Source organism: Nymphalis io, chromosome 9 (genome assembly GCF_905147045.1).
Source record: "Nymphalis io chromosome 9, ilAglIoxx1.1, whole genome shotgun sequence".
NCBI classification, from domain to species: domain Eukaryota; kingdom Metazoa; phylum Arthropoda; class Insecta; order Lepidoptera; family Nymphalidae; genus Nymphalis; species Nymphalis io.
The window spans coordinates 3,335,125-3,347,971 of NC_065896.1; the positions used below are offsets into that span (position 1 = coordinate 3,335,125).

Below are 12,847 nucleotides of genomic sequence, written 5' to 3' on the forward strand. Positions count from 1 at the left end.
AAAACAATGATTGCTATTAATAAGTATGTTGCACGTGACAATTGCTTAAATAATTTTATTAATCTGTGAATAATAAAAAAACAAGAATAACGATATGAGTTCAATACTATAATACAATACTCGTAACTAAATTAAAAAAAAAACAATGCTTTGTCTTTTTCTTTCGCATGTCAAATAAATAAGAAAATAAAACGAGACGAACGAAAGAGCGAAATCTGTGTTTAACTAAAGATCTGTTAATGATGGATGGATGTATATTTGTATGTAGTTATTATTAAGATTAGAGGTCAAATTTAGCAGAAACTTTTCTGATGTTTCATTTTTGTTACCTGCCTTTAAAGTTTTATACAACATTGAACATTAACTTTCGTTTAAGATATAATTATTTTAATCGTAGGTACTACAAAAATATTTAATCTTCACACTTACATCAAATATTTAATATCAATAAGGGATATCTAAACATCTGAGAAGTGAACAAAGCCGATCGATATAATCTAATGGGACTAATACATGCTGTCTATAACTTCGGTATCAAAACCCTGGAGCCCAATTTCGATACTAAACCTCTAAGTACAGGGCATATTGGCAACACGTCTCCCGCGACCAATCGCGAGGGTGAACGGGGTTGAACGGTACGGTGTAAATAGTAAAAAAAGCATATCGAATTAGACAAATGTGTGTTTGTAGCCACGCGACGATATATTCGACACGGTGCATGCGAGATGCGACAATTTTTAATGCTTTAACTTTAAAATAATTGAACTTTAGAAATTTGATTCGATCTTTTAGATGTATTTTTTTTTATTTTTACTCTCAATTTCAATCTACCATGGATGGACCAATACTAAACGTATTACTTTGATTTCCTATGATTATAGACTATTCAACACAAACGAAGCGCAGCCAATAAAGTTATTCTTGATTAGCAATTTCTTGCAGTAAAATAATGTGTTAGATAAGTAAGTAACTATCAATAAATCTCGTTACAATGCAGTGCTAGAATACTTGATACGTTTCACCTATTATGTGATATATTGTATTATTATATCACCTATTATTATCTGTTAATAATAAAGAGATGAATAATTACTTTCATTGCCTTTAAAAAAAGAATTTAACCCATATTTTCATATTTAGAACAAAAGCTGCGCGAAATGTTTTAAAAAAGTATCAACCCTATATTAGAGGTCATATTATAAAAAAATTTGAAACGTCAAACATTTTGACATAAAATTAGACAGACCTAAGCATATCCCTATTAATTTTCCACAACAGCTGTGTAATAAAAGTCTTCGGTTTTATTTTAGGAACCGAGGTCACTCCCCTGTTCAGGGTGTGTGAGGAAATGGCCCTTGAAATTAGCCCCCACCGGTTCTCGGTTACATTTCGCGCACCTTGCCATCGCCCGACGACTTGACAAATACTTCTTATTAGACCTTATTACGAACATTTTTGGCCTTTTGTCACTTGTTCATGGTAATGACGATGTTTTTATAACTCGGACACGGTGTAAAGTGATCTTGTACTTGAAATATAATTTATAATTTCGTCATCGTGTCGTTACGTCATAGCGTTTTTATTACGTTATTTAATTTAGTTTTATCGTGACAAAATAATGTGTTTTCATTATCACCGGTCTTCGAAAAAAAAAGTATTTCGACAGAAATTAAGACACACAATTATATATATAAATTAAAATGTTTTAATCTGTCTTTTATAACATTTGAATGAAATATTATCAGACCTTTTAAAATTTTATTTGGATAAATAATGACATGACTTATAAATATTAAATAACGAATTAAATACAACCACAATTCACAGTATTTAATGTTCAATTTCTTAAAATTATAATAGCAATAATTTAAAAATAGCTATTATGTAAAATATAAATTGAAATATTGTTTTACAAGTATTTATAGATAAAAAGTATTGCATTTTAACGAGAGAGGGAGTGTGTGGATATTTATGCGTTGTTCCGTTCAAGTCGACTCCCCCACGAGCCTGACCCTTTGTTGATGTGCTTTTGACTAGTTGTGATTTCTGTTTATTAGATCATTTAACTTTGTTACTTCGAGAGGAGTTTGTTTCCTTGTTGCGTGGGGGACGATTTGTTTACATTGCGCAAAATTACTACGATGTTTTGAGGTTACATTAGTTCTAGAGCTATTTTGCTGTGTATATAGGAACACAGCAGAATAGCTATAAAAATACTCATAAGTAATATTAGTTGAGAGTAAATTAAGTATGTTTATGGGTTATTTTTATAATTATAACATAAACACAACGACTTCGCAGACGTAGTCGACTATTGATCGCGCAAGGATTGATCAAATGTTTAGGGATTGGAAATACTTATGTTAGTATACTTAATTTATACATTATTATGTTCATAATGATTTCATCCTGACTGATTCCAGCTACGAAATAAATTATGTAGTCAGCTTCACAGAAAATATTATAGTGCACAAGTGTTCAAACCAAGGTGCACTCATTCCCTCACTTTAATAATCCTATGGGACGGCCTTAGATGAGAGAGTTTAGGCGCCAGTAGACAAATGACTTAACCTTCTTTGGTGGACATGGAAGTGGAAAAACTATCAACTTCCAAACTCAACCGCTGCAAATCGTCAAAACCCCAATAGCAGTTTAATTGCCCGACCCGACAATAGATCTCAAGACCTCTCAATCTACAGTCTTATATTTATACTAGTTTTTGCCTACGATTTCACCCACTTCTGAAGAGGGACAAGGTGTTAGATATTCTGTGTCCTTTTTTGAACTAAAGACAATGTGTATTCAAAATTTCATGATATCGGTCGAGGAGTTAAGACGTGAAAGCGTAATAAACAAACAATCTCGCATTCGCATTTATTATATTAGTAAGAATTGTTAATATATGTAATTAATATAATATAAGTCGAGATGGCCCAGTGGTAAGAACGCGTGAATCTTAACCGATGAACGTGGGTTCAAGCCCGGGCAAGCACCTCTGAATTTTCATGTGCTTTATGTATATAATTCATCTCGTGCTTTACGGTGAAGGAAAACATCGTGAGGAAACCTACATGTGTCAAATTTTATCGAAATTCTACCACATGTGTATTCCACCAACCCGCATTGGAGCAGCGTAGTGGAATAAGCTCCAAACCTTCTCCTTAAAAAGGGAGAGGAGGCCGTAGACCAGCAGTGGGACATTTACAGGCTGTTACTTACTTACTTATATAATGGTTCATTTAACAATAGAAATCGTAATGATTTCAAGATAGTAAAACAATTAACAAGCAAGTTATATTTCCTTGTACCCAAAAAAAAATTTCTGTTGTTGTTTCTGTGAAGTTCCTATTAAGATGTCAGTTGTAATACTTTAGGTGCGTATTTCGAAAGGCGGCGATTATAAAGTTTAGAGTGATGGCTTGATTGGCCAAACTTTTTTCTTTTCACCGCTCGCCTGACGAAGAATGAAATTGATTCGACCTGCTCTAAATGACAGAATGTTCCCAGTAGGCTCGATTGTTTAGAGGCCGTAGATTAATAAAAAAACATAAGACTGCGTATAAAATTCTTTTGCAAGTTACTGTAAACAAATTTCTATAATTCAGTTATTTTTTTATTACACTCCATTTATTTACATTTATTATTTATATCAAAAACGCGTACTGAAAGTACGGACAGCAGCTTGAAGTTTATATTTTATTTTTTCTCAGGCACAAATATCTTGCATATAAAACACGTTTCGAAATTCGAATTATCTATTAGAACTATTTAATACAGATGCATAAATCAATAATAAGCAAATTAGCTGCTAGGACATTTCTTGTAATAATGAGAGGTCATTAACACTATAACTTCACGCTGATAATAACATTAACTAAATAAGATAAATCTTATTTTATTATGACATAAAGATCATAGTTCCGTAGTCTAAGTATATCCTGCACAAGTAGTATTATATGATAAGTAATTATAATACGATATTGTTAAATGCTATATGATACTACATTTTGTAAACATGTGATTTAATTAATAAAATATTTTATTAAAACCGTATGATTTATTACATCACGTATAGTTATTTCGTATTACCGGTTATTGAAATTTTTCCTTTATACTATGTATATGCATTTTCTTTCACAAATACCATAGTCGTTTTATAGATTTGAATAATACTTAAAAATACTTTTTAATCGTACAAGTATTTACACAAGACGTTTTCGAAAACACCTTCTCTTCAATACAATGAAAGAGTTTCTATAGCTATCCAGTTACATAAATCATATCGATAAAAAACATTGATATTTCTATTATATGACGATAAAAAATGAATTGTTGTCAAGACACAAAGCGGGGTGGTCATGCGTCATCCACATAACATTTAACATCCTAATTTTGTGAGTAACACCTCAGCGCTAGTGCCGACAAAAGACTCGATAAAAATCTGGGTATCGACATCGTGGAGCGAGCGACGCGCGCGCAGCAGGCGGCCTCGCCGAACAACTAATAACTTACATTTGGATTACGCTCGTTAGCCTCTTCGCACCTTGCCAGCGTTTATTTTTTTATTAATACAAAATTTATTCAAACGCGACCGGAGCGAGAATATTTCGGGAATAATACCTTAATAATATTAAAACGATAACTTATGGCTAGTATAAGTAGATCGTCCAGCGGAGGTTATTTATTAGGATATTATTTTTAATCTGACTAGCTCGCTTAAAATCAACACACGATTTAGTTTAATAGTGACATCGAAGCGTGAATAATACGGCCTTGTCAGTTGATTAGTAAATTGTTATGCATTCAACCGTATGATCCGTACGAAGCGAACGTTTTTTTTTTAAACAAATTTTGACAGCGACAACCTAACCTAACAATTTGCGTGTTACAACACTAGCCTGTAAATATAAAAAAAGAATTAAAATGTGTTATATAAAAAGTAAAAAATCTTTAAATATCTTTAGCGAGCTTCAGGTGTATGTAAATAATTCATTTTGATCGTCAGCAATTCTCTACAACATTATATAACATGGTTAGAGCAATCGCTGTCGCTTCGCCTCATATAGAATTAGTGTACCAACATAATATTAATCACTTCAGTATCTTTGAAATGTATGTTTCCTTTTAATTTGAACACTTTCGTTATGTTATCATTTGTAAATAAGTATCAAACACAAAAATTAGTTTATATATCAGATACAACATAAAAGCTCAATCTTTCTTTTGTCAGTTTCCCTATATGAACAAACTAAAATATATATTTTTTTCAACTATAGTAAACTAAGACGATTTAAAAGTATTAAATTTTTAATTATATAGTCATAAAATTATTAAATATTATATTTTAACCAAAAATGTTATCTTATTTTAACTTCCGAAATATAACCAACCAAGCAGATGTTCTAGCGTAAATATTACTTATGTTATATTAAAAAAAACGTGATTAATTTAGCTTAATTAATGACTTTTTTTAACTAATACTGATTCACACGAAATAATTAAATTCGAGATAGCAAAGTTTTCATATTTCGTCAAAGAATTCATTCTTTAATTATTCGTAAAGAGTAAATTACTTATATGTATAGTAACGTTCTCCTCAAAATGGAGAGGAGGCCTTAGCCCAGCAGTGGGACATTAGCATGCTGTTACTGTTACTGTATATAGTACATGCAAAATTGTATTCATTTATTGTCACATACATAAAAATTGTCTACCTAAATGTAAGTGCGAATGTTCAACTTTTTTACATAGTTTTCAGGGCTTACATCGGTAAACTGCTACATAACATATAAAATTTACACAACACAACAACTAAACAACACATTCAATATTCCGCATTTTCACTCACATAAGACAAAAAAGCTTTGTGCAAGCTCGTCTGGGTAGGTACCACCCACTCATCAGACATTCTACCGCAAAACAACAGTACTTGGTATTGTTGTGTTCCGGTTTGAAGGGTGAGTGAGCCGGTGTAATTACAGGCACATGGGACATAACATATTAGTTCTCAAGTTTGGTGGCGCATTGGTGATGTAAGCGATGGTTAACATTTCTTACAATGCCAATGTCTATGGGCGTTGCTGACCACTTACCATCAGGTGGCCCAAATGTTGATCCACCTTCCTATTCTATAAAATATATATATATATTAAATAATTCTAAAGCGTTCAAAGCGCTTGATCGAGTGAGAACAACATATCTTCAAATAATACATGGTTATGTTACAGGATACAGGTATTTTAGGGGCGATCGTGTAAAGCATACTTATAACAAAATTGTCATAGCTAATAAAAGGTGTCTAGTCTTTTGGAAACAACAAATTATTTTAAGGAATCGTAATATAATCGTCGTGAAAATATACACAATTGTAATGTCTTAATCTTTAAAAAATATTGTCTATATATCTGTTTGATAAGCTATCGCTGCCAGAAATACAACTTTTTCCACGTAAGCGTTTCTTAAATATTCTAAAATCTATAAACTAAGTAAGCGAAGCGAGGGTCACAGCTTTTCATACATTATGCGAAACTTACATTAATTTTTATATTCCTATTATTTATTTAATACGAGCACAATAATTATTTACATTAAGGATTTAAATAACTATATACAAAATTAAACAAAGCTACTTTACAAATCATGACCACGTGGAATAGTGGAAAGAAGCAGAAAGGTACAGCATTTTCTGTTGAATCAGAATTCCACTTATCTTGGCAACAAATGAACTAGTGGAGGCGGGGAGCTATATATTTTAGAAATGTATTTGATAATATGAACAGATTGGTTTTCGTTTATATTTAATGTTTTTTTTTTTTTGGACATAATTACACAATTACATAAAGCTACTATTATTTGTTCGGAATCTGTTACCTATTTCATTTGAAAAAATGTCGTCTATTGTTATTCTTTTATAGTATAGTAGTATATGTTACCTATTTTATTAAAAAGTTAGAATATAATATTATTGAAGAAAAGCTAAACGGATGAAAAAATTATATTAATAGGATAGGATATTTTTAAATTATTTATTATAAAAATTGTTTTTTTTTTTATGATATATAATAAGACAATCTCTATGAAAACTAAAATAAAATTCTAAAAACGGAATATTCGATTTCATTTTTAAAAAAGCAATTAAACATAACGCTTAATATACAACTCTTCAAAAGCGCGCGAAATGAATATGGATAATGCGATAATGGATAAATAAATATTATTTTATTGTCAGTTAATTTGAAAGAAAAAGCAAGTCTATCATAATTCGTAAAAATTCAAGGATAAAATAAAAATGTAGACATGGCTTTCGTTAGGAGTTCCAATAGATAAAAAATGTAAGTAAGACTTATTTATTATCTATAAACATAATGTCAATTTAATAAGTAGAAAACGTTACTCACTGATTTCCCCTAAATCGCGTATTATTTAGATTTTTAATTGTTAGGTATGACGAGATATGGAAATATAATTAATACATACTGTACGTACACACACGCATACCGGGATTAATAATACATCCCTAATAATATTGTACTAGATTTCGTTTTCAAAACACCACTTGATCATAATCTTATCACCATTTAATTATAACGATAATTTAATAGACATTTGATTGTTTCAAAAAATCAATTGATTATTTCCTCATGCCAACTTGAGTTAAGTAATTAAAGTTATTTTTTAATTTACGTACATAAACTTGACACATCATTTAATACCAATGGGGCCGCGAAAACAATTCGTAGATTAAAAATAATTTCGATATACTTACCGACTTCGAACTATTGACCATGCTTGGTTTAATGTTTTTTTTTTATTGTATAGAGTATATATTATAGACTATGACGATACCGTCATAGTTTAGTTGAATATGTACATATTAAAAATGTAATTCTATTAAAGACTAGATATTCAAATATAGATAAGTATATAATCAAAACTAATAAGCTATTTCATTTAATAACAGTTCATAAAAAAAAACGTAGCAAGCAGTTTAAAATTCAATCAACATTTTAGGCTGTTTGTGACAATATCATTGCCTTATCCACAAAACCAAATATCACATGATGATACTGATTATAAAGTAATGATAGACGCCTATAACCATCATAGGAGTGAGTCATGGTAGTTTAAAAATTGCCGAAAGCTCGCGTGACCTCGGTTCGAAGCAATATGCTTTATCCCGATTCGATTTGCAGCGTCAAAATAACGCGGGGATAATTGCGTATAATTGATTGATTTATTCTATTATCGTGAACTGTACACAAATTGTTTTTTTTTTTATTAAATGGTTTTTATAAAAACTTTTTGCTTCTATAATTTGTCACTTTCTTAATTACCATAAGAAAATATCACAAACAAAAAAAATGCTGCACTTGTATTGCAGCCACAAAATGAGCTTTTTAAAAAGTACGTAGTAAGTAGAGATGAAATAGTTCTTATAAATATAGTATTTCTTATAATAAGTTATAAGTAGGTATGTTATATGCGAAATATAAACAGACAACAATAAGGAAAATATAAGTATAAAAAACAACTGCTTTTAAGCACATTTCTATAGTCTTAAGGTAATATTTTCCATGTAAGTGTAATCCAAGTGAAATGTAACGCTAGATTTTAATTTTTAAAACATCCTTAACTTCACTTAACGGAACAAAAATACGCAATAGTATTGTTTAACTGAACGGAAAACAACAATACTATTGCTGCTTGGCGGTTAAATATTATGAAGAGTAGGTGGTACAGTGGTACCTAAACGGGCTTGCACAAAGTCCTACCACAAGTTGAATATGTTACCAGTTTATGATATTATTTAATATTGAATATATCGAAAATATGTCAAATTTTAGTTTTAAATTTGAGCGTGTCTGAATGCATTACTTCAATGTCGCGTCTGTAATGTATATAGATTTCATAAAGTGGAAAAATTATGTAACATACCATTCTATATATTTTGTTGTGCTGTCGTCCGTGACTCTTGTTAGAAAATTTGCATTATATTGTGAACTTGATCGATAATTTTATATTATTGTATTATACATATATTATTTGTTTATTTTTCATCGCATTGTTTCACTTCGGGATAGACAGTTTTTGTAGCCATATATGATTTAACAATAAAGATAAAAACATTGAAACATAAAAAGAAAAAAGTAATGCAAAGTCAAACGCTAACCCCCTAAGTAATTAAGTATATTTAATTTACTGTTAAATAAATGTGTAATTCATGTATATTTAAAAATACTCTTATTATCTAACTAAGTAACTGATGTTCTACAATACATAGTGTGTACTTAGCAGTGTGTGTGTAAAAGCAAAAAAAAACATATCAGACTTATTTATATTTACTGGTGGTAGAGCTTTGTGCAAGCTCGTCTGGGTAGGTACCACCCACTCATCAGATATTCTACCGCAAAACAGCAGTACTTGTTATTGTTGTGTTCCGGTTTGAAGGGTGAGTGAGCCAGTGTAATTACAGGCACAAGGGACATAAAATCTTAGTTCCCAAGGTTGGTGGCGCATTGGCTATATAAGCGATGGTTGACATTACTTACAATGCCAATGTCTAAGAGCGTTTGGTGACCACTTACCATCAGGTGGCCCATATGCTCGTCCGCCTTCCTATTCTATAAAAAAAAAAAAAATATACTTAAATAAAAGTTACATGAATCAATTCTCTTATTACACGAATAAAATAATAAATAACGGTAAGTTAAAATTTTACGATTTTTTACAAAAAAAATAACGTAATAAAATTGTTACGTTAAGTAATACACAACTGAGATACAACAATAATTGTCCTCATTAACGTACGCACGAGACGTGTAGACGACAAATGTCTGCGACCAACTTGTATACGAAGACTCTACAACATATACTACGATAATCTAAGATTCTTGAGTCGTCGAGTGTCGAACTTGCGTTGCCTTGTGTAAAAAGAAATTAAGTTTAATAAACCAGACACTTTAACGTTATAAATTATGGCAAAAATGACGTATAATTTAAATACAGTTTCGTACATATTTTCTTATCATAATGCTGTTTATAGAAAAAATGAAGGAGCTAGGCCCTTGTTACAATGTGAATTTTAAATAAACTTAACGCAGAAATTTATACACTAACTATTTTTGTATTTCGTATCAGGAGGTTAAATTATTTATAATAAAATTACTTAATTATAAATAAATAAATTATAAAACAAATTAAGTCTCATATATAATACCTATTAACTATTGAAACTATTTAAAACTTATTGAAGTAGAGTTACCAGAATTAAATTTTTTTTTTTTTGTTATTTATTTATATAAAATTCAGTTACTTATTTATTATTTATATGTTTTTCGTCAATATATATTTTGTTAAAATATTTTTATATGCATGTATAAAATAAAACAAGGTTTTTCTTAATATATAATATTGGCTTTCTTTTTGATAAAATAAAATAAAATAGTTATCAGTCTACTTGAATTAAATTATTTTATTAACTACTATGATTTTATTTTCAATCATAGACTTACGTATAGCAGAAAAGAAAGAGACAGCCGCTATTAATAGCTTAGTAAACATTTTGAATCAAGAGAATAAGACAAATAATTTTACCATATAATTAAATCTAAAAGTATGTCGACACTTTGATAAGCAATAATTTATTAATGATTATTAATATTGACAACAAATTAAAACCAATAGCGATTTAAATAATATATGCAAAGAAATATCTAATTGTAATATTTCTTTAATGTTTCCTAAATTTGCCTTCATACTGGCATTTCAGTTTCGGTAATAGTTTATATGTGATAATTAAAAAAAAAATAGAAATGACGTTAAAAAATATTTGACGTTTAAAAAAAGAATGATTTAGAAAAAAAGTAATAAGGAATTGTGGAATAAAAAACTTTAAATGTCGTTTCTTTGTGTACAGAGCAACCTTAAGTTTACTTATTTGTGATCCTTCATTTAAATTAAAAAAAAAAAATCTTATACATATTATCATATTTAATACTACTACTTTACTACTAAGCGACTTTCTAATAAGTACCTAAAATAAAGTCCTTACAAGCAAATCCATAGGAAATAACTAGTCAAGCATGTGGGTAAAAAATGAAATGAGTATAGCATTTTTTTTTTTTGAAATTTAATAAAATATAATTTACATATTCTTAAATAATTGTATATATGTATCAAATGAATGTTTCTATTGATAATGTCAATTATCCTAATCACCGTCGGCTAAGTTGAGTTTATTCGTCGTACACAAAATTTGCAAGCTTAACTAATATAACGCTTGTTAAATTCAAATTGTTCATATCAAATTAAATTTCAATAAATTACAAATTTACGACACATAAAACTAGGTACTCAACAATTAAAATTCTTAGGGATATCATTTATTAAAATAATTAATTTACTTTAGTTTCCATAAAATGGAAATGAATTGACTTAATTAATTATAATTAATGAAATGTAATCGAAAATACATTAAGAAAAATTAAATCATTTTTTTACAAAAATAATAACAACTGCATCTAATTTAAAAATGTTTTTATATATTATAAGATATGCATGGAATAAAACTGTACTTTAAGAAAATATTCGTTAAACAACATTTATGTATGTTAATGATTTAATATGTTTTTCTTAAGTGTGAAGTGCGGTTTTAACGTCTTACAGACAATAAATTATTTTCAATGCTTAGATATGTAACTGTTTTTGTTATTAATTAAAAATTGTACTCTAAAATTTGATCAGATGAAGTGTTGGTCTTGTAAACTTTTAATATTTTAAAGATAACTTACCTTTACTGCTTCCACCATCCTCGTTGGAGTCCTCGCTGGGCGGCCCATGGGGCGCCCGCGCGGGTAGCGGATGCGGCAACCTCGGCCGCGCCAGGAACGGCGGTGGCACCCCAAAGAACGGCAGAAACGGCGGCCAGGCCGGTCGCGGAGCAAGGCCTGCGGCCGCCGCCGCGTACAGCTGCAGCGGCGCCGGCAAACCGCCTTCCAGCACCATGCCGCCGGTGCCACGCTCGACACTCGATATCTTGATTATCGACTACTGACAACACTATCAACCGCAAGCATTCTCAGTCATTACATTCACCACCAAATTCCAATTAGTCAAACACTATCGTCCGTTACACACTCATCACGGTTAAACGGTGTGCTCGCGTGGCTCGCTCGGCCCGGCACTGAGATGGCGCGCCCGACGCAGGGCGGAGCGTCGACCCCCCTACCCCCACCTGTGTACAAATTAATTCCCCGCCTCTTTCATATTATAGATTTATTCCTCCGACAGTACAACGTACGGCGTAGCTAAACAATATTAAACCTTATGTCTGCCGGTTACAGATGGGTATTGAATAGAGGGCCATAAATTAAGGCTTGCCATACGTGGAATTAACGATATCGGAGGAAGCGATCTTTGTCACGCCGAAATGAACTTTGCGATCTGTGGTGTAAAGTTCGTTATTGACTGTGTAATGATTATTCAGTGGATTTATAAGGCCGTCGTACGTTTATACGAGGCTGCGGGGCCGTCATAATCTTTTTTAGCCGCATGGCGCGCCGCTACAACAAGACATATAGATAATCGGTAAGACGTTATGTTATAGATTGTTGCCGCCAACATTTACGTTTCGAAAACTCATGTTGTCTTACAGATACAACAGTTAGAATAATAGCTGATATTATTCAATGTCTATATTTATATTTTACAAGTGAGAAAATTTGTAGTTAACATCTCTCTAGCTAATGTCTCGTGAACTTAAAACTAATATATATTATTTTTAACGATAATTTGTATAAGTTAGTTTATATGATAAGTGTTTTTATAAACATTTATAAATAAAACTATT

At 30.7% G+C, this 12,847-nt stretch overlaps 1 protein-coding gene across 2 annotated transcripts in view; it reads right to left on the reverse strand.

The window, feature by feature from the left end:
- Positions 1–12,165, reverse strand: part of LOC126770816 (homeobox protein unc-4-like) — a 41,232-nt gene extending 29,067 nt beyond the window's left edge. For both annotated transcript variants that reach the window (XM_050490395.1, XM_050490394.1), the window contains exon 1: positions 11,790–12,165. In XM_050490395.1, the coding sequence (XP_050346352.1) occupies positions 11,790–12,003 (214 nt within the window). In that variant the 5' untranslated portion in view covers positions 12,004–12,165. The remainder of the gene's footprint in view (positions 1–11,789) is intronic.
- Positions 12,166–12,847: the final 682 nt, after the last annotated feature.